General features: G+C 37.8%; 1 protein-coding gene across 1 annotated transcript in view; it reads right to left on the bottom strand.

Annotated features, from left to right (window-relative positions):
- TLCD4 (TLC domain containing 4) overlaps window positions 1-10434 on the bottom strand; it is a gene marked incomplete at both ends in the record, with an annotated part of 33261 nt that extends 22827 nt beyond the window's left edge. Inside the window, 4 exons of the mRNA XM_084242831.1 lie at window positions 2651-2745; window positions 3961-4019; window positions 5762-5851; window positions 10286-10434. Of these exons, the coding sequence (XP_084098957.1) occupies window positions 2651-2745; window positions 3961-4019; window positions 5762-5851; window positions 10286-10434 (393 nt within the window). The remainder of the gene's footprint in view (window positions 1-2650; window positions 2746-3960; window positions 4020-5761; window positions 5852-10285) is intronic.
- Between the last annotated feature and the right edge of the window lie 15239 nt (window positions 10435-25673).

Raw genomic sequence — 25673 nt, 5'->3', positions numbered from 1 at the left:
AATATAACCTTCAAAAATCAAGCCAGCGCAGAGAAAGAGGGTGTCTCAGCTTTGCTAAGGTAATCCCACTACACAAATCTGAGAGGATGCTCTGTGCCCACAAAAGACCATGATTCAGTTACTATAGGATAACAGAAGAGCTAGACTTGAACTCCTCCTAAACCAACATTGAGAACATCCTCAAAGGAGCTTTGCTATGTTCATGAAATATGAAGAACTTCATATGAAATATTCTATATTAAAGCAAGACCAAAAAACACATATCTTTACATATATATGAATGTGTAGATGACTTTTTTTTTTTTTTTTTTTGTGGGCCCCTCACCAGAGGCCAGGGAACGAACCGGTGCTACAGAGGCTGCGGGCAGCCTAGCAGCCCAGCGCTCAACCATTGCGCCACCAGGGGAGGCTCGACATGTATTTTTATACTAACCATTTAACATCTGTACCATGGCTAATTCCTCAATAAGCAGTAAAAGTTATAAGTCAACAATACAACTGTGTTTTTATACAAACAAGATTTGCTTAAGTGAGCAAAAAAAATAATAAAACAATCTCTAAGGCCAACTACTTCTGCCATTCTGTTGTCTTTACTATGTAAGAAAGCTGACATTTTTATTTCAATAGGAAAAAAGGTCATTTATTCAAGTATTTTAAAATATCTTTTTTTAAAGATTTACTCATTATTATTTATGCATACAGGAGCTGGAGTACAGGCCAGAGGTGTGGGGGGGTGAGAAGATTCACCAGAGACAGAGTGGGGAACAAAACAGGCAGACTGACCGAAACACATTGCTGAGGGGAGCAGCGGGCGAGACAGGAGAGGTCTGCTGTGCCATGCTGCTCCCCAGCCAGCCGGGGGATCGAACTTGTGCTGCAGAGGCTGCGGACAGCCTCACAGGCTGTGTCTCAACCCCCTGCGCCACGAGGGAGACACTAAAATATTTTTTCAGATAAAAATTTAGCTTGTTTTATTGTATGTAAATTTAATAGGAATTAGAAATCATACTGTCTCATTTTAGTAAGCTACATTAGGAGACTATTTTTAATACTACCTAGTCAACAAAAGTGTTAATTTTGTTATCTTTTGAAATGTTGCTGTAACAGCTACTGTAAAAGATACTCTTTAAGAGTATCTTAATGGGTAAGATAAGAAGAAAAGGCAAGTTAAGATCTTTGCAAAAACACCAGCATGTGCTTTATTGATTTTTTAAAAGGCATAAAAGTAAAAAAAAAAAATAGTATTCATCCCACATAATTAAATAGCCAATTCACTGATCTATGCACAACCAGTCATTTGCCAAACCTGTGATTTCAGAGGCCAGGGAAGAACAGCTCTTAGTATTTGCATTTGTAAGTGCAATGAAGTGACCTATTACCCCTCACCAGCTTGTAATTTTTTCACAGCACAATGATGACTTATGATTCATGTTCAGGGAACATATTTAAAAGTTGCAGCATGGCATTAAATTTACATGGATACCACAAACATTCTTCTCAGAGTTAACTGGGAGTTTGTTAGTCAGTTTACATATCTTTTTAGCAGATACGCTTTGGAAGCAAAGTGTTTGCATACCAAGTAAGGTCTGTAAAAGGCAGAATCTCTATTCTGTAAGTGCCTAGCTGAAGAAGACAACCAAGAAATAAGCAGTGTAGAAAATGCTAGTAGAAATAGCCTACTTGCTTTGGGAAAATTGATTATTACCTGTAATAATAAAACCAGTAAAATCTTTAATCATCTATATTTGTGATTTCAAATGGGTGATATAAAGAGATGCTTTTATAGAGCTAATTCTTGCAGAAATAACATCAAATTGGTATTTTGTTCATTATCTTTATGTGTATCAATATGAAGAAAATGTAAAAATACAATTAACACACATTTGTATGAGTTTTTCAAAAACTCACCAATTAATCACAAATGCACAGTAATAGAAGGATTTTAGTTACACTAAATAAGAAAGAAAAACAGTGGTTACATTTAAGTTTTAAAATGGAGAAAGCATGGGATGTTATGCCCGATGTATTATATCAAACAATTCCAGTTTACATACATGTATTATTTCTGAATACATATCTTGGGCTTGTTGTATACCTATGTTGAAAAGTAATTAATTGTAGAGAAAACTAACAAGAATGAAAGACATACAAAATTGCTAATTTACAGATGAATATGTAAAAAATCATTTTAGATTTAAAATTTAATATGCATTACTGCCTGAGACTTGCTGTTATTAGTTCAGTTTTGGAATTCTGACGAAGTCTCAGAGTAAGATGCCCCTCCCTGCCCCCACCACACTGGTCTATCCTCCTTAAATATAATCATGCCTGTACATGGAACTCCATGTGGAATTAAACAAGAAAAGAAATATTCTAGTGGGTCTGAAAAGGTACTTCTAGGTTTAGGAATTAAGAAATTGGGTCATCTGCCTTCTTCAAAGTTTATGAATCCAAATATATACACTAATATACACAATTTATTATTTTTGGTAGTAAACAGGATAATATATCACCAGAGTGATCCTTGAATGCATTTGGAGTTGGTCTTTATAAATTAAGAACTGTATGTTTAGATTTATGTTCACCCTTAAGTCATTACTTCCAATCCTGTTTGCTGGATAACCTACTGTAAATCCTGGTACTCACTCACCAGAACAAAGTAGTAGGCATATAGAGCTGTACAGTGGTGAACTACGAAATATTTGTCACCAATCACTTTCCAATACGAAATGATAATCAACAAATCTGTAAGAAAGAAAAATAAGTATTACATAGGAAGAAACTGGCACTGCTTTTCAATGTATTTAACTCTTTCTCCTGACAACTCTGAGCCTACAACACAGTAATATTCTCTATAGAAAGAATTGAAGAAGTTCATTTCTCTTTCAGCTGGGTTTAGACAAGTTTGTTTCAGTTCAAAACTTGTTTTGGGGTTGTTATTTAATTTGGGCAAAGCATTATTGGGTTCTTTCAGATGAGATTTCCTGGGTAACGACGACTCTGAATTGGATTGTTCATCAACTAGAGCGTGAGACATGTTAAAAATTTTGTGCTATCCTTGTCAACGATAGCATTTTGTGGCAAATGAATGGATGTTTTCCCATGATTCATCCTTCTTTTCAATCACCCCAGCAAATGATCCAATCCATGAAAACACACTATTCATTATTTCTATCTGAATGTATCTCTTCCTCTAAATAAACTGCTTATGTTTTGATATAATCTAGGTCTTATTTTTTAACATCACTTCGTGATGGAAATTTTCTGTTGAGTCCATTACTTGTCTCTATTACTTTTGTTTCAAGTTTCATCATTTGTATTTAGATTTTTCTCAGTTATTTAATAAACTTAAAAATTACAAAATAAGGTTCAGTGTACAAATGTACTAATCAGGCATCTGTTATTTCTCTCTTGTCTTAAGACAGACCAAGATGGCTTTTCAAAAGACTAGTTAAAATGGCATATTCCCTACTTAATTTCCATAAAGTCTCCTTGTATAAAAGGCTACTCCAACCCCACCCAACATGAGGGGAAATATGGCAGGGAAACGTGGAGTAGAAAGAGTCCATGAACTTAAAAGATTATGGCCAAACTAGGTTATTTTCACATGCTATTACAAAACCGTGACCATGAGAACATATTGCAAGGGCTCTTGCAAATGAGGGACCTTGATTGGCTTCATAATAATTCCACCTGAGAGACTCTTTCAGACAACAAGGGATTACTGCCAGCAAGAAATTCCAGGGTCCAGCAGCCCCATTCTGCAGTGCTGACCTTTAGAGCCAAAAGCCAGCAGCAAAATGTGCATGTTCTACCATCACGGCAAGTATTTGTTTTCTTCAGTATGGGTCTAAAAAGGTACTACTCAAATAAATGAACCAAAAGCAAATCCTATGCATTATTTGCATAATTCCATGAGTGGTTTAAAAAGAAATAGATAGTGAACAATATATCACATACCAGAAAAGAGGTAGCCGGTAGCAATAGAAATATTCACTTTCACAAGCGTTGAATCACCCCTATATTTTAAAAAAAGTTTCCTTTTTTAGCACATGGGTTATAAATGACAGTTACCTTAACCCTATTGAGATTTAAATACAATTAAAATGCTTTCTATAGATTCTCAAATGGTAAATTGTCTTTTGCACAAAGTACTTTTAGCTATAATATTTCCAAGTGAATGAATCATAATTTATCTATTAGCTAAAAATATATGACAATAATGTTAAAAAAAAAGACATTTTATAAATGTGTTTCTCAAACAATTTGTTTGCAAAAAGATTTAAATGGTATTCCAGATGCTGACTATTTTGATTCTGCTTCTGAATTAGAGGTTCAAATACCTCAAGAAATTATCTATCCCACCGCTGATGCTGAAGCAATACATTATTACCTTACTGAGAACCAGAGGGATTTACCTATTATCACACACTAAAAAAATGCTTGGAAGAAGACAGTTTAACCTTACTGTTTTGACCCCTACACTTTGGCCTTTCTCGTGCTTTAAGGCAAAAAAACAAATACACAAACTATCAGTCCTTTATCCCATTTGTAATGTGAACTACTGGTGCGATGAACACTACACAAAAGCAGTCACAGTTCAAGTACAAATGGTAATATTTAGCAGAAGTCATTTCTTCTCTATAAAAGTTGAGCCACATATATGACCCAGGAAAAGTGGACCTAGGATATATTAAGGAATCAAAGGAAATACAAAAATATAAAAAAAGTAAGAGAAAAGTTTGATAAGCACAAAAATTGCTCAATGAGTCAAATCTCTACCTAAAAATTTAAAATTTACCTCCTAAAACAACTTGTTCTGTTGTCATTCATGTTATAGTAATATATATATATATATATATATATATATATATATATATACAAAAAAAAAGGAGCTAGAAATTATTTAGGTAGATAATACATTAAAATTTGGTCTAGGAATTAAATTCTTTAAATCGAGTTGTTTTAAAATTATCTTCCCAATGAAAATTTACTAAACTGGTATAGTTCTGATGGACATAATTCCATATTTATGAATAAAGAATAGCACTGCTACAGTCAAACAGTGGTGGTTAGAAGACCTGGTTAAATTGCCCAACATCCCCCAGAGCCCACATCTACCACATGTGATGCAGGGCTTTCTCAAAAACTATCTCATCTCTCAAACTAAGCTGAACTAAACTTTTTCATGTGATGCTAGGAAAAATTGTTTGTAGAACTTCTGCCATTTTAATAACATTTAAATTTTTCAAAAAGAATCATTGTACAATTTATCCTATTATTGCAGAACAGTTATTATTAGTGCTTCAGATCTTCTCATTCAGTACTAACATCCTCATATGGCCATCTATTATTCTCATTTTCACATCTTTGATAACAAATGATGGATCAAACATAAATTTGAACACTAAGCCTTAGGTAGTTATTCTCCAAACTGCTTATCCTAGCTTCTTCACTTATTTTTGCTCAGTGGTAACAATAACTTGGTTTTACTCACTAATACAGTATAAATGTTTACATCATCATTACAGCTCCCTGTTCTAGGTAACAATTATGATACTAAAGCAAAATGGCCCACATTATTTGTACTCAAATCTAAAATAAGTCATTTTAATACACCTTGCTGAAATAAGTCTAGACACAAGCATCTTAATAAAACATATACCATCAATATATTTTATTTTAAAGTAAGAGATGTTCTTATTAATAATTAATATGAAAACATAAATCAGATGGACTATATAAGAAAAAAACAGCTTACCAAATTGGATCAGCTCGGCCAGCCTCATCAAAAAAGAAAATGTACAGGCCCAGAATCCCAACAATCAAAGAATGGCATGTAGATACCACCCTGAAATGAAACAAAATACAGTGATTTTAGATTCTGTGAAATAAACTTTAAGTTTGGCAAGACATTTAACATTCTGAAAAACTTAAATCTGGAAGCATTTAAATATAGAGCAGAGTACACCTGAGAGTATACTACAAAACTGCACTTAGAAATCCAAAAGGCCAAAAAAAAAAAAAAAGAAAGAAATCCAAAAGGCCACACCCTTACTTTGGAATTAATAACAAGGATGGCCAGGTCCATAATTTCCTGCTAGAAAATTGGTGAACCGCTTAATGGTGAAGTCATAAAGCAGAAGTATCTGTCTTGCTGCAGCTGCTGGTGGCTGCCAGTCTTGTGCAGATACCACCTGGCACTGGTAAGCCCACCAACCTGCATTCTGCTCAGAGCTCCATGCCCAACAGTCTCAGGGCAGGATTAGTTTTCTGCTCCAGTCAGTTACGAATGACTTCCAAATCTGTTGGCCAATGCTTTCCCTTGAATCAGAATTCAAATGGATCATGAAGTGAAGATTACCTTGAAGATTTCCATTTTAAGTGCACACTCACATACATTATTGTACCTGATTCTTGTAACAAACTGTGAGAAGGCTAGGTAGGGCAGCTACTATGAGTATCACTATTATAAAAGCACTTCTCAATAGGAAAATTGAGGACTATAAATTTATGCAGGAAACCTGTTTTTAAAAGACATACCCAAGTGGAAGCAAAATGTTCACAAGAATCCAGATGGAATTTTCTCTTACAGTTGGAATAAGGTTTAGATGGAAAACATCAGTTTGTAAACATCTTGCTAATAATTTACTGACTCAACTAACACCAAATCTCTATGATAGCCATCTAAAGAGCCTATATACAGAATACTACATATATTCACACAATGAAATTTACAAGTTATGAAATTCTTTTCTCTTCATTAGAATAAAGGATGAAAGAATAGCAGCTCTCTCTATAGAAGTTAATAGTGTGTAATGAATGTCTCTCTTCAATACATACCCAAATCTTTAAAAGTGAAATATAGCAACCTATATCAAGTTCTTGTTGTAACTTGAAAACTCAATAAACTAGATCTAATAGCTGATAGGCTCTTAAATAGATATACCATGTTAAATCAAATAATATTTTAAGTGATCAGAGGCATGTACACAGACCGTTTTGAAATGTGAATAACTCAAGTTATCTGGTTTACAAGTGTGGAGATTTCATGACAAGCACACCTGTATTCTGTTTGAATATAACAGGATAAAAATGTAAATTCCTTGATATCAAATAGAACACTCAGCACTCCATCTAAATAATCATACTGATGGCGGAAAGAATAGAAAATGTAAAGGAGGCATCACAAGCCTAAAACTTGCCTCACACAAGGAGGTGGGGGTAGAGGAATTAACATGATCATTAACCCAGCTATAGAAATCAAGACCTTAGGTGCCAGTGCCTTATCACAAGACATAAGGCCCATGAAAGTATCAGATGCTGTAGGGAGTGTCTAGAACACAGACCTGAGGGTAAAGATACAGAGATTGAGCCCATTGTGGAATCCCTGGTTCCTTTCGATTCTCATTGTTATCCAAAATCAGCAACAAACAGGCCACTCCACAAAGGAGTGAGACCATCCCAAAGAGAAAGACTATATCAGTACAGTCTGCACTGGCATGGGGCAGCAGTCCATCTGCCCACCTGTGACTATGTAGGTGCTTCTTTTCACCAAGTCGGTCCCTCTGCAGGGCAGCAGCCTTCCTGCCTGCCCGTGACCTGTACCATGCTGGGGCTTCTCTCACTGGCCTCCCTCAGCAGAGGTAGCTCTCCTCAAGGCTGCCTGCCTGCAACCCTGGAGGCCTCTCTCAGCAAATCCGTCCCTCTCTGGGCAGCTCTTTCTGCCCGCTTGTGTCTATGCAAGTGTCCCTCATTCTTCTGTTCCCTTTTCCTTATAAATCTGTTCTTTAAATATAACTAACATCTCTGTCTCGTGGGGAATCTCTCTTGGGAAACTCGCCGTGTGCCGCTGAAAGGGAAGCTCTAGTGAAACATTTCCCAGACTGAACCCAAGGATCCCGCACTCCAAACTCCAAAAACCACATCAATACTACCCACTTGTTATTAAAAAATTCTAAGAAAGGAAAGAAACATGGTTTCTGATTATTTCAGTGTTTACCAACCTAATATCAAAAAGTTTTAACTTTTGGGAGGAAAGAATCTAATTTCTTGTTTCTGATACTCAGGTTTTAAAAACCCTTCTCTGGTGAAATGCTATTATGGTAAATGGGAAAAGTTACAAGACCTCACCTGATGAAAATGGCACACTTCATAAGAGAAAAGTTGAGCATTACTTGAATCAAATGGTTCTAACTGTAATGAACAGAAGAAGAAACACCCCGCAGTGCACTGTCTGTATTCTGTATTGTCTACACATTCAAAAACATATGCTAGTATAATTTTCATATTTCATTCAGATTCCTGGCAAAGCAAAATGTAGATTCCTTAGCATCTAAAAGGAAACACCAACATAAAATATTTGATTTTTTTCCCAGAGAGGATTAAAAAGAAAGTGCTTATTAAAAAAGATAGTACTTTTTTAAAAAAGAAATTTTAGAACAGCAATTTAAAGTTACTGATTTAGTCATTCACAAGTATTTATATGTAATAACTATAGGAAGTAATAACTATTTAGAAGTAATTAAGCTGTTCTTTCAGGTGTGCATTTTCCAGAGTTTCTTTTTTCCTCCTATCCTTTTCTACCAGGTGGTTTAGACCATTCATTGTGCAAAGACTCCTGATTTCTGGGAATAACTGAATTGTGTGTGTTTTGTTGATCTGTCTATTTCAAGACTGGAAGTTAGATTTCAGGACATATGTGTACTTTACTCAAAAAGCAAACAATTTTGTCCTTTGCACTCTAACCTTAAGTCCCATGTAAATCAAACTGGACTGGGAATTGGGAGTAAATTTGAGAGAGACAGAGAAACCATTGGAATATTGTAATGAATCTTATACAGTCTCAGGTTCCCATTTTAAATGGGCACTCAGTTTTCCAAATAGTGATTCCAGGCATCATACAATGTCTAAGACTGAATAAACAAGCTATATTTCAATTTCATCACTTTATTTTAATCTTTGCTTCTCTCTCTCTGCACGTTCCCTATTTCTTTGACTTGCAGCTTTCCAAATTCAAATGCTTTTATCTACCCTAATCACAGTGAAAGGAAATGAAACTAGCTCAAAATTTAGCTGCAGAAAATATACATCCTCTGTGTCCTGCTTCTCTTTCCCACTTGTCTATCTATCTTCATGTTAGAAAGCGTTTTAAAAATAATTGTTGGTACCTTTTGTAGCCTACGTTTGAACAATATCTTTGTGCTATTCTTAAGACAAATGAATCATACCTCTTCTTTTTCAAAAACACGTGGAGAAATATTTCACGCTTTTGAGGTGGAAGGAACTGTAGCATGCATGAATCAGATAAATCAGTGTAAAGTGCAGAAGACAACTAAGTCTTATTCACAGTCTGAGTTATAAGAGGGATGCCTACAGAACAATTTAACTCAAACAAAGACAGGGATTTCAAGTCAAATATGACCATTCTCAAATAAATACTTAGACATTGGTAGAGATCTTGAATTCTAAAAGGAAATTTCAATGAAAAATAATTGCCATTCTACAAACCTACTGAATTCATTTTGTTAGTACTAATTTTAACTAAATAAGAATACCACAAAGGATTGCCAGTAGCTGCTCCAATTCACAAAGGTTTACAGATGCAAATGTTTGGGTACCTGGAATGCTATCAAGCAAATGAAGCATTCATCAGAACTATTCTGTGTATGAAACCTTGTGGGAGATTAATGAGGGGCAGGTACAAAAAATTTTGCAAACCAACTAGCTGAAACTCCCACAGATTTATATATCCTTGGAGATCCTGTTGGCTTCCATTCATTTTTTTTGTTTGCTTAAAGAAATCAAAAAAATATTTTTTACTTTAGAATTATACAACACCGGAATAGATTCTGGAGGGGTTCTAAAATGAAAAGTTCACTAAGAGAGATACAGCTGCACTAATCGCAAAGCAGGCTCTGAGTGTAACTGCTCTCACTCTGCTCAGCAGGCAATGCTATATATAGGCCACGCAGCCCACTGGATGTTTACTTCTGTTATCATTTCCAAAGAACATGTGTTTGTTATCATTAATATTTCAGAGAAGAATGCAAAACAGTATTCTTTTACAGCCAGCTGGACTCTGCTTATTATTATCCTTACCACACTTCCTCAGAAAGTGAAATAAATCTTACCTACAATATTTCACTACAGGAATTTTAAATTTTTTCTTGTAGTGCTTTAGATTTTGTTAGGTCCTCAATGAAAGCCTTTTTGGAAATATTGTACATAATTTCTTAAAACAAATTCTTTTTAAGTTAGCCAATTACATTTTCAGATGTTTTACCTTGAGTTCCATTCAATCTTCTTTTCGAAGTTGAGACAAATAAAACCTGAAGAAACTTTTGCTGAAAACCAGTAACTTACAAAGTGAAAAAGAAGCTGAAAGATGAAAAAGCTGGTGAAGGCAGTACTGATGATCAGTTTGGTATCCATATTTCTTCAACCTGTTAAGAGAAATGATGGCTATAAATTGCTTTAAATTGCTCATGATAAACCTAAATTATTTTTTTACTTTCAAAGAGTACATGGTTACATTTTTATTAATTTAGTAACACAAAAAAATTAAGAATTTTAAGCCATTTGTGTGTTTTTTCACTTTTTCCAGCTATTTGTCATTTATTTTATATTTGTATTTAAATGAGAGAAAAAATCTTTAAAGATGTCAATAAATTATAAATTTGAGGAAACAGATTTAATAATGGTATACAAAATTAGCTAAGTTTCAGAGTCTAATATTCAGAGAATTTCAAGTACTATAAATTAATGTATTTTTTTAGTAGTATAATTTTTAATTAAACTTCTCTATGCCTCAATTTCCTCATCTATATAAGTGGGCAAGTTGGTTAGATAATTTCCAAGAAACAACTAGGTCAAAATCATAACAGAACAAATAGCAAAACCAAAAATAATTATGCAACAAAAACTGATTATAGAATGAGATAAACAACATTTAAAGTACATAACATCTTAAGAAGGATAACACTTAGAAAAGAACCACCCCACTATTACTACTGCTGAAATTAGTATTTAATTTTCCAAAAATATTCTGCAATCACACATATCCTTGAACTAAAAATTTTCCATGGTTTTTTCAATCTCTAAAATACATTTTTACAAAAATTTCAAGGTTTTAAGGATAAAGGTAGCAGAAAGAATAGTAATATCCATGTACACACATTCAAAGTATGTTTTCTATTACAATAAGCTAAATTTTGTTTGGTCTAAAAATCTTACAAACATCCAGACCAAAAAAAGACACTAAAACGTTTGCTAATATGTAGCCAATACAGCATTTCTCAGTCTCCATCTTTGATAGGGCTGACCCTCAAATGAATCAATCCATATTTCCAGCTGCCTAATGTGAAGAAATAAAGTCACCTACTGGGGCCAATTCACTAGAGAAAAACCAAGTCATTGACTGCACTAGCAATAACCCCACTTCATTCCCTTCCAGCCAGGATCTCATAATAAGAATCAGTCTCCCACAGGGCCCCTTCTGACAAAATTCATGTGTCTGTAATGAATTCTTTTCTCATTCTCTTTTTCTGGTATGTGTGCTCAGTAAAAATATTGATATTACAATTCTTCTCTGTGAGATTCCATTAACTTTATTGCTCATTTACTTTTTTTTAAATTCAACATGTATTTATTGGGTATTAAAAAATTTAATTTGCGGTCTTTTAGCCTAGGTTTAATATTAACCAAATAATACATAAAAATAAGCTTTGTACACAAATTAAACAATACTATAATTTTGCTAAATGCAACATAAAGGAAAAAATATTTTTTGTAAAATTAAAGCAAATAGTGATCTGGAGGCCAGGCGGGCAGATAAATGATAAATGAAGAATATGAAACCAGCAGCCAGAAAACAACAGAGTTTAATCTTAAAATGTGAGGATTGTTTGCCCCGAAGGGTTTTATATGTTCTCTGCTAGTCTTGAAGGTAGTAGGGCTGCTCAATTACTTTTGTTGAAATTCAGCATTTATAATTAGTCTTTATTTCATGAGTGCTTACCAAAAGTCATAAAATACAGAGGATATCACGCAACATTACCCATTTTTCAAACTGTTAAATTAACCCATACATTTAAAAAAAAAAAGCACTCAAACAACTCACCATTAAAAAATTCATAATTCCTTAAAAAAGTTGGTTTTAATTAATTCTTTGTTATTCTGGATATTTTGTATTTTCAGCAGACTTACTTTCAGTTAACTGGTGTCTTGGGATATATGCTGATTCTCTTTGCAAAAATGTTTCAAAACTAAAAAGTTTCATATAAATTGTGGCTTCCATTAAAGGCTCAACAGACAGAAGCTAATTAAATTGTTCTACTTCAGGCTTTGCTTCTTACTAAGCAGCTGCTTGCTTAATTAATCAGTCATGCCAAATCAAGGACTAGTCTACATTTTTTACAAACTTCCTCAGAAAAATCAAGGCTTCTGGTATAAAGCAGATGCCCATTTAGTCCCTGAATCAGGCAACAAAATGGGAAAAATGGATAAAATTAAATAATGCTCACTAGTGACATAGAGGAAGAACCACCTTGCATTTGGTGATAAGCATACACAGTAAAAGTATAAAAGTATTAGGCCAGGTTCACACGGCAGAAGCTGGGAGAAGTTTGCAATATTTACCTAGAAAGGAGCCACTGAAACAAGTGGGAAATATTTCTGTGGCAATTGAAAAGGCAGAGTGTCTAGACATGAACTTTACAATAGAATCAATCAGCCCATCTTGGGTCACAGAAGTTTCACCTACCAAAGCAACTCTGCCAGAGACTTCCCACATACATTAACGTGTGCATTGTTTCCCCACAGATGGTTTCCATAAACTGTTTTTTTTAAAGATTTATTTATTTATGCATATAAACCTGGGGTGTAGGCCAGAGGTGGGGGGGGGGAGTGAGAGGATTCACCAGAGACAGAGTGGGGAGCAGAACAGGCGGATTGACTGAAATACACTGCTGAGGGGAGCAGAGGGTGAGTCAGGAGAGGTCTGCTGTGTCATGTGGGTAACTCCCTGGCAGGTGTTTGAACTCATGCAGCAGTGGCTGCAGATAGCTTCATAGGTTGCGGCTTAACCCCTTGTGCCACCAGGGAGGCCCTTTCCATAAACTTTAATTCAGGCAGGTTGAGGAGAGCAGGAAAGGTCCCAAGTACACCTCTCACCAAGCTTCTGAGAGTCCTTCACTGGCAGGAGGACTCCCTGAGGGAGGACCCCTGTGAACGGCACAGCCAAGCTGATTCAGTCTTCACTTCAGTCAACAGTTTGTCCAGCACGTGCGTGGGCACCATGCACCAGACATTTTGCTTTCAGGGAAAAAATACCCAGCAGAGAGGACACATAAACACTGAGGAGCCATCCCAGGTATTTAAGGTGAAGCAAAGGAGCTCTCTCCTCTTCTCTTAAATCCCAAGACACTGAAGTCTAAAACACTCAGTCCCACCACTACAACCACTGACCTGAGAACACAACTCTGCTTTCATTTCCCTGTGTTAACTATTCCCATGGCCATGGCCGGATCGCTGGGGAGTATGCTGGGATCTCTAACACCACTTCCTTACACACACACAACTGCTCTCCTCCATGTTCTGACAAAATTTCCAGGTGAGATCTGCTGCTGTAGTGTTTTAGCAGCATACAGCACTTAAAAAAAGAGGTCCCTTGTGAGTGTCTTTAAGGGAGCAAGGACCAGGAAAGCTGGGGAAATGCCATACTTGTGTATAGCATTCCTTTTCCTATCCTGAGCAAGTTTTCCTATTGCCCACACTGATCCCAAGTATTCACAGCTCTCAAATCTCCAATTCTCCCTCTTGTATAATAAATGAGGTTTCTTCCCAGTTCACACAGCCAAAAACAAACAAAAAACAAGAACCTAGAACTAATTAGGCATGGATGAACTCCCTCAACGCAGCAATGTTTCTTCCCCCCACCACCACCCCACTCCCAGATCCCCCACCCCCCCAACTAACCCAGAACCTCTTCTGTGCACACTGGAGGCTCAGCCTTGGCATAAGCTCAACACAGCTCATGTCATGTCAACCAGATACTGCTACCCGCCAGCGCACAGGTCCTAGCCGGTCAGCTACCTTCTGGGTGACTCCATATGTGCATCCCATAGACCCCAAAGGCTGTACCTGACCCAAGTGGAACTAAACCTCAAGCCAGGATTCCATCTTTCTTTCTCCAGGATTCCATATCTCAGAGAACAGCTGTCATCCACAGCTCTCCCCACCTTCCATTCTACAACAGCTCAGTCATCCTGGACACCTTCCTATCCCTCATTCCCACTATTAACAGACTGCCAAATTCTGGTAGATTGAAGAATATCAAAGGAAGAATAACTTGATTCCAGGAAAATTCTGAACATTCATGATAGCCTTATGAATAATCCAAAGAAATCTCGCTGGATAACATAATTAGGTAAATCCAGAGCCAGCTAAAAAATTAGAAGCAGCATGTAGATCAATGACCTGAAGCAGACTTGAGAAATATCTCTGCTGTCTTGCCAAGTTCTCCCTTTTTGGTCTGTTTCAATAATAGTTTTATAAATATTTATGTTTACTCCATCGCTATACAACACAGAACTGGGAAAAATAGCTAAAGAAATGGGAAAACAGCATCAAGTTTCAAAGTTATCTTCATAAGCAAACTGAGTCCCAATCAGAAAGACAAAATAGGAATAAATTTCTAAAAGGCAATGCCAAAGCATGGACCTAGCGTAATAGTCCAATAAACACACACACTCGCAAACGCAGGTTCGCTCATTATCCATCAGTGCAGGAGTGTACCTTTGGATCAAGACATGTATCAGCCCCACTTTGCTCTGAATTAATCACATACCAAAGCACCTATAAAGGGCTGCAACTAGCACGTTTGCAAAATATGGAAACAACCTAGATGCCCCCAAACAGGTGCACGGATCAAGAAGATGCGGGGGGATGGGGAGGGGGAGAACGGTCAATAGAGGGAGGGAAGAGCACAAGGGACTGTGGGGATGGATCGGGGGTGCTGGGGTGGGTGGTGGGAGACTTATGGGAACTACACCTGAGGGGAGAAATAAAATACACAATGATGTAAATAAAATGAACGATTAAAAAATAAAAATAAATAAGGTGGGGCAACTATGACTGTGACTCTTAGAAATCACGACGTGGTGGAGAGTTAAAGGGCAGAGGAAGGTTAGCTGGGACACAAGACTACTTAGGAGGACTTGAGAGCGTCCCTCAAACATCTAAAAAACTGTCCTGTAGAAAAGTGAAAGAAACTTACTCTGCATTCCTCAAAATGGCACAAGTGGGCAACAATACAGGGAGGGGAAGAGTTTAGCGTCGTTTAAGGAAGAACCTTCAACAAATTTAAAGTGTCTGCACGTCCATGACAGACGCAACACAAGGACCACTAGCACAATGGTCAGAGGAGGGGCCTGTTCTGATCTCGCCTACAAATGGCTCTAGCGTTGAATTCAACTTTGACACCCTAACTGGCAATTCTGTGTTAAATACTGTATTGCCTTCTCAACACTCTGTTGTTTATGTTTAAAAAACCAAAATAATAACATGGAGGCAAGTGCAGAGACCCAGTTGAGATCTTAGCTGGAATCCGTTTCTCTTACTGTGTGACCCAGACAAATTACTTAACTTGCCTAACTGGATCCAAGTTTCCTCATCCATAAAATGGAGATAACAGTATTAACTGGGCAGAGTCGTCATGGGAAATAAACTACGTGATGTTGGGGGGGGCACGTAGAACAGTGATTGGAATATGATACACGTTCAGTAAGTTTCTGCTCCCATCACCCAGCTCCAGCAGCAGGCAGGACATGCAGTTTCCTTCCATCACTCCAGCCCAGTGAAGTAAGGCCACTTTCTGGCCCCTTGGCTCTAGGCCTCTTCCTCATCCCTGTTAACACTGGTCAATATGCAAAATGCAGACAGTGCCACTGCAAAAAATCTACCTTCTTTCCTCCAAGTTTTTATCCTTGTCATGCTCCAAAGTTCCCTCCTGACCCAGACCCCACCTCCTAAGCCCTTTTACGTGCTCCCCTAGAACTCATGCTCTATACCCAGAAAATCATGCTCTATCCTTGGGGTCTCCTTTCCCTCTATGTGTTCTGAAGACTCCCCCCTCTTCTGCAACCATCTCAGGTAGTGGCTGCCTGGTCATTTAAATCCCAAGTCAAGAGGTAGCCCCAGAGCCTCTTTACTTATCATGGTACCTTCAGACCCTAGGCCTCAATTCTCCCACCCCCTAGAAATAGTCAAGGGGGTTGGTCCTCAAGTTATATTACCCTCTCCTCACTGGCATCATAATGTAACCTCCCACACACTTCCTCCCATTCAAAGATGTTGATTCTGGCTCACTGGTATCCCCAAAGCCCTGCCACCCTCCTGAGAGACTCGCTCCTATATTCCCTGAACAATGCAGGTCTTTTATCCTCACCTGGAATGGGACCTCTTCCATACCACTTCACCCACTCTCTTTAAGACCTTTATTGTCCCTGACTCATGATGTGTCTGCCTTCAAAATAACATTTCAAGGATTCCCTTTGTTGATCTTTCCTTCCAGTGAACTCGGCATTACAACATTCTCCATTCCCTGACCTCTCAGCTTTCCCTCAATTCATTAGCCCTTTCCACTGTTTCACTTCCGTCTTTAATCAGCTTAGATCCTACAGCCCATTATTTCAGTAACACTCTTAATACCCTACATTTCCTTCCCACTGCCAGAGCTGGCAAAACCCAAGCCTGGATTTGCCCAATTATTTACTCAGTGACAAGCCTAAAACAATCAGAGCACTGATAAAAAAAAAAAAAAAAAAAGGCAGATGCCAGAAGAGATTGAGTTGGTATGTGTGAAATTACAGAGAGATTAAACAACCTCAAAATTTTCCTTCCCTCCTACCACATTGCCTGAGCCAACCAATACTCCCACACTCCACAATTTTCTAAATCACTCCAACTTTTTTCAAACCTCCAACCATCTACCCCATTCTCAACAGAAACCCCCCATCCTCCTTTACTAAAAGGATGTCAATCTATGAAAGCTCTCAAAGTTGCACAACCAATCATACAAATTACCTGCCCCTTCACTCTCTTATCCTCCCACGCCAGGACAACCTCTCTGTGTACTTTGGACCTGTCCTTCCTGACCTTCTTTGGAATCTTTTGCTTTTGTTGTCCTTTATTCTCTCCTCAACTAGATCTTTCTATTGTCTTTTAAATAAGCTCAAGTAGTTCCAGTGCCAACAAAATTCACAGCACCACCAGCTCCTCTTCAATCCTGTATCTCTTTTCCAGTATAGTTTTCTCCCTCTTGATCTTTTTCTTCTGATTTCTCTTTACCCATAAGCCCCTCTAAAGACAATGTCCTAGAAAAGGTTTGTCCATATTGTCATTTTTAATCTCACTGTTCAACCCATTCCATTCATGTCCCCACCCTCATCACGCTCCTGAAATATTCTAAAGTCAGCAGTGACCTCTATGCATGACCTCATGTTACCTGACCTCCGGCCAACACTGGACACCACTGACTACTTTCTTCTTGAAACGCTTTCCTCCCTGTGTCTCAGTAACACCACATCTCTTCCTCTGCCCACCAATAAGAGAATTCCCTGAGGCTCACTATCAGGCCCTCTCCTCTACTTGGTTCCTATGTGATTTCACCTATCCCTATGGTTTCAGCTACCCCTCATAAGCACAAAAGTCTCAAGTTTAAATACCCATCTCGGGTCTCTCTGAGCTCCTGAAACATACAGCCAACTGCCAACTTGTCATTATCATGTAGCATTTCAAAGACATCTCAAACCAAGTTGACTGCCCCCAAAACTTGGTGAACTTCTAGGTTGTTCATCAGACCTAGGTCATCCACCCAGATCTGACAGCTGGAAATCTACAAGTTACCCATAGATAACTACTGTGCCACCCCACCCGACCCTCCACCAAGTCCTCTGGATTTCATTCACTTCTTAATCAGCTTTCAAAACAAGCATTTCTCTCAAGCTATTACCATCACTTTTCTGGACTGTCTCCAAACTGGTCTCCTTAGTGTGGAGAAGAAACCAGAGGGCTCTAGGGAAATTCCTTCTAGAAGTTGTCTCCAGTCATGTCACCTCCTCACCCACCTCCAGCTTAAAACTTTCACTGGTTTTCCAGGGCTCTTTCAGGACCCACCTTCTCCAGTGTCAACTGGCACCTGTTCTCACTCGCTGCATGCCATCTAATGTGGTTTGCTTTCTGTTCCTCAAAGATGCCATGTTCCCTCCCTCTGCCAGTCTTTATATATCCTAACCCCCCACTCCTACACCAGCTCCTCCACTCCCAAGTTAACATACATGCTTCAGCAGCTTGCTGGCCGGTCCTTCCTCGGGGATGCTGTCTCTGAGGTCAGAAAACAGGGCAAATCCCCCATTATTCTGCACTCAAAGCACCATATCCCTCTCTTTACAGCTGCAATTTTCATAAAATCTCTTTCCTTCAGCACACTGTGAATGACAGGAAGGTGGCAAACATGACCACTTTCCCCTTATCATTGTGTCCCCATTCCTAACACACTGCCTGCTCAATGTCTATAATATATTTCAAAACAGACATTCACATTCTTACATATACTTTCCATTCTGGGGTACCTCATCACTTACAGGCCCCTCATTTTACCAGGGTATTCAGAATATTGGAAAAAAAGAATTTTTTAAATTGATATCACAGCATGAAACTATATTGACTTCAAAAGGATTTTCACTTCCAAATGTCCAGAAGTAGGGTATAGGTACTGTAAGTGAACTTATTGAGTGCTTTGGTCCATTTTCACTCATTTGCACTTTGGTATTTGCTACAACAACATATCACAGACTGGGCGGTTCATAATTTACTGCCCACAATTCTGGAGGCTGCAAATCCAAGATCAAGATGCCAGCAGTCCGCTAAGGGCCCTCTTCTAAACTCCAGACTTCTCATGGCAGAAGTGGCTAGAAACTCTATGGCATCTCTTCCCCAAGAGCACTAATTCCTGAGGGCTCCCTTCTCATGACCTAATCACCTCCCAGAGGCCCTACCTACAAATACTACCACCCTTGGCAGTTAGAATTTCAACAAATACATAGACCATAGCAGCATTCTATTTAGCTCATCTACCCCAAATTCCTTTCAACACACAGTTTGTATTCAAAAGTTTAGTGTGTGTGTATAATTGTAATCTGCACTGTATCTTACACACTCGTACCAACTACCTAAGTACTTATTCATTAATTTACCTACATGTTAGTAACCCTAACAAGGCAAAAATGTCTTAAAATCTCTATAAATTTGCAAACCAGAAGTTATTTGTAAATGAGTACCTGACTGCAGAAGATATTTACCAAACCAAACAAAAACTATCTCCAGAAAAAGGTGCCACTGCCCTCCACCAATTGTGCTTTTGGCTTGCATTTCCATATGAGTGGTACATTGCAATTACCTTTCTAAATAGTCACGAAATGTCAATAATTAACTAATGACATTAAAATCCCTTAGTAAAGAATAACAACCACACGACTTGACGATTCATGTAAAAAACTGTGAAGCATGTAATCAAATGGGTACTATGCTCTCGGCTAACTGTGGTTAGTTTTTGACTTTTGTTTTAATTCTGTATTATGAGCAGAAAAGTTACAAGATTAATGGGCAAAAAACATGCTTTCTCATTTTTCCTTTCTGAGCATTAAGTTCAAGAACCATTAGATTGGTGTGAAAGTCCACCAGAAGTCAGCTGCATGAAAGAGTCGGCCCAACCTCTATAAATCCTCCAATATTCACGGTACTGCTCTTTTAGTTGAAGCATATGGGAAGAAAATGAAGACTAAATCAGGAAAGGCTAAGGAACCCTACATGAATAAGATTAAGTTACATTCCCCTTCTCAGATATATGTTACTTAAAATTTAACAAGGAATCGCACTCAATTATATAAAAAATTTCTCTATGCTTCTTCATTGTGGCTTAAGGTACTTGGCTTTGAAAAAGGGTGTTTCCCAAGCCTTCCACCCTTTTACTTCCCAACAGCATGTAGGAGAATTCAAATTAAAGAGCAACTGTTCAACCCTGCCTGTTCATACACCCTGGCAAGTGACACCTCCTTGAAACAGGTTTTGTGTGTTTTGTTTTTGCATTATATATTGTTTTGATTTTAACAAAGAATAAGAATATTTAAAAGTTAAATATTCATACATTCCTATCTGGTCTTTATTTTTCCCACATTATTTACAATCACAAGATGTTAGAACAGGAAGGAGGCTAAACTCTATTCCCCAAATTGCAGCATCACCTACCCCCAGCAAGATGTATCCATACTCAGGGACTGTTGGGTGGCCCCACCTTGTGACCACAACTGAGAAAACTGTTTTGAGAGTGAATTGATAGTATTACAGAGCTCCTTAATCTAGATCTCCCTTTTATCTGTCATAGTATCTGCTTCTTCATATCCTATGTTAAATGACTTCTAGGAATCTTTCTCTAATCTCTCCTAATCAGTGTTTTTCAAATTTTCATAGTCTGGGGCCTCGCCTATCCCCTTCCCACAAACACAATAATCATTATACAGTCTGCTTATTCCTACCAGTCAAAAGCTCTGTAATCTTCCTTTCTACAGCTTGCTTTTTTGGGGGGAGAAATAGGTATCTTGACATATATTTTACTATATAACCCAGAGAGCTCCCAAGTTATTTTAATATAGCAAAGATGGTAGAGAGAAGATATCCTGTTTCCTCAACCCCCTCTCAGAAAATCCCTGCTCTCTCAAGAATTTCTCCCCCTGGTTTTCCACACATTTGGTCAGTTTATAGGTATTTTTAATTAAGATTTTTAACAAAGTTTTATCCTTATTTTCCTAAATCACATTTAAACTTTTTACATGATATAGTTATTAACTTAAATGAAATTTAACATAGTTAACCTATGTCATATTAACTTTTTTCAGTTTTATTGAGAAATAATTTCAGACATCACTGTGTAAGTTTAAGGCTACAGTATGATATACTGATTTACATATATTGTGAAATGATTGCCACAATGAGTTCAGCTAGTACTCATCACTTTATACACACAATAAAATTTTCTCCTTGTGACAAGACTTAGTATTTACTTTCTTAACAAATTTGCTATATGTCTGTCATACAGCAGTGTTAACTATTATCATCATGTATATCACATCCCTAGTACTTATTTATATGTACCTGAAACCTTCTTCCAACTCCCCTACCCCTACACCCTGCCTCTGGAAACTAGACTGACCTCCTTTTCTATGAGCTTGGTTGGTTGGTTGGTTTGCCTTTTAGACTTCGTATGTAAGTGAGATCATGCAGTATTTGTCTTTATCTGGCTTAATTCACTTAGCAAAATGCCTTCAAGGTTCATCTACATTATTGCAAATGGCAGAATTTCCTCATTTTTTATGGCTGAATTATATATGAAAACTTCTTTATGCATTCATCCATCAATAGATGCCTCAGTTGTTTCCATGTATTGGTTATTATAAACAATGCTGCTATGAACACGGTTATGCAGATAACTTTTTGAACTAGTATTTTTATTTCCTTTGGATATATTCCCTGAAGTAGGATCATATGGACTTGTACTTTCAGCTTTTTGAGGCTCCTACATAATGTTTACCATAGTGACTATACCAATTTAAAATCCCACCAACAGTGCACATTCATGCCAGCGTGTGCTATTTCTTATCTTTTTGATGATGGTCATTCCAACAGCCCTGTGGTGTTATCTCATTGTGGCTAATTTGCATTTCCCTAAGGACATGTGATGTTGAGCATATTTTCATGTACCTGTTGGTCTTTCATCTATCTTCTCTGGAAAAGGTCTATTTAAGTCCGTTGCCCATTTTTTAGCTGTTCTGTTTGCTACTGAGATGTCTGGGTTCTTCACAAATCTTAGATGTTAACCTCTATTAGGTATATGGGTTGCAAATATTTTCTCCCATTCCATAGGTCATCTTTTCACTTTGTTCATAGTTTCTTTTCTTGTGCAGAAACTTTTAAATTTGATATAGGCCCCCACTTACTTGTGATTTTGTTGCTTATGCTTTGTTTGTTATATTCAAAAAATCATTACCAACTAAGGAGCTTTATTCCTAGGTTTTCTTGTAGAAATTTCATAGTAGCAGGTTTTACATTTAAGTCTTTCATCCATTTCAAGTTTGTTTGCTTGTTTTTTGTGAATGGTATGTTTCATTCTTGTACATGTGAGTATCCAACTATCCCAGCACCATTTATTAGAGAAATTGTCTTTTTTCCATTCCTGGCTTCCTTGTCAAAATAGGTTTTATGTACATGCATGGGTTTGTTTTGTTCCATGGGCCTTTTTTTTTTTTTTGCCAGTATCATACTATTTTGATTACTATAACTTCAGAGTATAGCTTGAAATCATTATAAATGATACTTTTAATGTGCTGTTGAATTAGGTCTGTAGTATTTTATTGAAAACTTTTGCTTCTAGGTTCATCAGGGATATTGGTTGTAGTTTTCTGGTGGTGTCCTTCTGGTTTTGGTATCAGGATAACGCTGGCCTCCCAAACTAAGTTTGGAAGTGTTCCCTCCTTTTCAATTTTTTGGAAGAATTTGAGAAAAGCTAATGTTAGCTTTTTAAAAAAATCATTTATCTTATTCTTCAAAATCTTATTTCATTTTATACTTATTCCAAGTTTGGGGCTTTTTATTATAATGCCTAGGAAGTATGACCCTAGAGAACCAACAATGGGAAAAGAACTCCTTCCCTCAGCTCTCCCTACTGCTCTGCTGGTTTGTCAACTCCTAACCCATTGAAAAAAATAATTCCCCACTTAGGAAATCCTGTTAATTTTCTAGGGTCCGACAGCTCAGAGTACAGAAGACACATTCTGACAAATGTTGCTTCCAAGCCTCCTTCCCCCTCTAAAAAATTTTTTTAAAAGAAGTCTTTGACTTTTCAATCCTATGCATTCTAATGACAGGCACTGGATTTTGGATAAACCAGAATTCCTTAAGCCAGAAGACAACAGTAATAGAAAGGTGACAGTAATATAGTACATGGGGGTTGGAAACAGGCACTTTGAGAACCCATCTTTAAGGAAATTAGCACGTCAAAGACAACACATTCTCTGAGCCTTAGTTGTGAGTGAGGGGCCTTGAAGACAAATTAGGGACCAGCTGATTCCATGATACTCAGAAGAAACTCTTAGGAAGAGGAATGAGATTCTGCTGTCAACCCTTACTCAACCTCTGAGGTACTTACTTCCATATCCCTGCTCTTCCCTTCCTGGAGGGGTCACAGAAGGAGTCTCTTGGCTTGGGGCATCTTTTGGCTTACCACCAACAATGTGAAATCAAGGAAAAGTTGGGTAGACCAGTATTTTTCCAAAAATAACTTGTTCTTTTTTTTTTTTTAAAGGAGTCATTGGGATATCTGCCAAATAAGCCAGGAAGTCAGAACCCAAGCAGAACAGAGAGGTCCTTCTCACCTACAAATCCTGCATCTGATTACCCTTGAAAAAGTCCTTAAGAGGTAAGGTGGGGTTTTGTCTGCCTGCCTTCTAGTTCTCTTTTGCCTGCTCCCCATAGACAATAGTAATAAACGGGTTAGAGGGCTGAAAAACAATTTTGCAAATTTCTCCTACCTGTTGAGTTCTTAAAATGAATTCCATTCAGCTACAGCAAGACCTAGAATCAAATCCTAGTCCCAGTATTTATCAAGTGGTCTTACAGGAAGAATATGACCTGTCTGACCTGCAAGTTCCACTAAACAGGTATAAGAACACATACATTGCGAGGTGATTATCTGGCTTAAATGAGATGAGCGACATGCTAGCACAGTCTTGGGACACTGTCATTGATGTAAATCATTTAATACCCATAAATTCCTTTGCAATGTGATAATGCCACTCTTGACATTCAGAGATGGATTTGAGGTCTCTGCTCCCACAAATGTAGGTTGGTCTTGCCACCTGCTAACAAATGAGACAGAAACTATGAGGGTTCTGGAACCTAGGTAGGCCTCAAAATGCCTTGCAGCATCTGCCTTTCCCTCTCAGAGTGTTGCCCTGAGGTTGCCGCGTAAAGAAATCTAGAGTCTACCGGAGGTTGAGAGGTCACCAGTAGATCTGAGGCAACACTCAACAAAACATTCAACACCAACTATCAACCAACCTGCCTAGCCTTCTGGACTTTCTAGTCCAGCTGACCCCCTCCAGTTGAATGCAGCACCAAATGACCCTATAACCATGATAATAACTATTTAACTAGTCCAAAGGATATGATAAATAATCATCACTTTTAAGTCACTACTTTGGGGTGGTTATTCAGAAATAGATCAAAATGCCACTCAGTGAAGGCTAGCACCCATTATTACCACCCTTTCCTACCTCTCCGGTGGCACCGAGTCATAGAGGGATCAGATATTCTGAATGTGATCTCTGCCCCCTCCATTTAATCTTTGGTCTAGGAGTCCTGCAGCTTATCAATACCCCACATCTGATTGAGAAACTCAGTGGCTTGATTCCAAGATAATCAAGGAGCTTCTAACTCTTCCAGGTGACCTTTTGTGCTTTTGCCCAATGGCCACCAACAATGCCACTTCTCTTTTGAACTCCTCCCAAACTGGCATTGCCTAAAACTAACTCCAACTGTACTATTTTCCAATAAACATCGTACTTACCAACCTGCTTCAGTATCTGATTAAATACTATCAGCTGGGAAAAAAAACCCTAAACAAAGTGACATGTTTTCCTGAACCATTTCATAGACTAGTAAGGGGCTATTCAAAACAAATCAGATGTGGTTCCAGGTGGCCTGAAATTTAACATTTAAATTCGGGGACTATCTGTCAAAGTATGTAAGTTTGGCCCATCGACTTGTTCTGGGGCCATGTTCCTGAGGACAGACTTCAGTGAGAAAGATCACAGAAGCTTAGATCCAGGTGGCTTATGAGAGTTGAAGTTTTCCCAGCTTTCTGAAATTGGGTCAAACTGTCTCAACTGGTAGCTCTCTAAGTCCTGATAACACACACTCTCACCCTGTACAACCTATTAACAATTCTTAGTTTGGAAATTCTCTCTGGATGTCTTGGGATGGCAGTTCTGATCCCTTCTAATTTAGGAGTTGATGGATATCAATAAGCATCATCCTCCCTGCATGGACCAAGGGAAGAGGCTTTTTGTTGCTGTTTTTTCTTAAAGGAAAATATTTTGCTCAGTCATTGTTATAGTTCTATATATTAATGCCATCTAAAACATCTTCACTTCTTGCTAGTATTCTTAGGCAAATGAGTTCTATTCACAGAAATGCCACTAAAATTGTATAATCTGTACTATTTCTGTGAGGAAAATTGTACAATTTTTTACCTGGTGGAAAAAATTGTCCAGGAACAGTATGGGCTTGCTGTTTGCACTGGATATGTGTTCCTTCAGGTCCTCTTAAAGTTATTTCTGGATAAAACCCAGGAACTTATACCTCACCCTACTGACCTTTCACTGAGAGATGCCAAGGCATGACACCCTGGCTAGCTCAAGGGAAGCTGATATGGCATCATAACACAAGGACACTAGATTTTACTGTAAAAGGTTGAGAATGCCGGCCACTGCAAATGGAATATTTTCTCGATGAAAATCCAAAGGAGAAATTTCTTTCACCTCCCAGAATCAGAAGAGTTT

The sequence above is a fragment of the Talpa europaea genome, assembly GCF_964194135.1.
Source record: "Talpa europaea genome assembly, chromosome: 9".
In the NCBI taxonomy this organism is placed as follows: domain Eukaryota; kingdom Metazoa; phylum Chordata; class Mammalia; order Eulipotyphla; family Talpidae; genus Talpa; species Talpa europaea.
The sequence above is the reverse complement of the archived record's forward strand: the minus strand, read 5'-3'. Positions and strand labels throughout refer to the sequence as shown.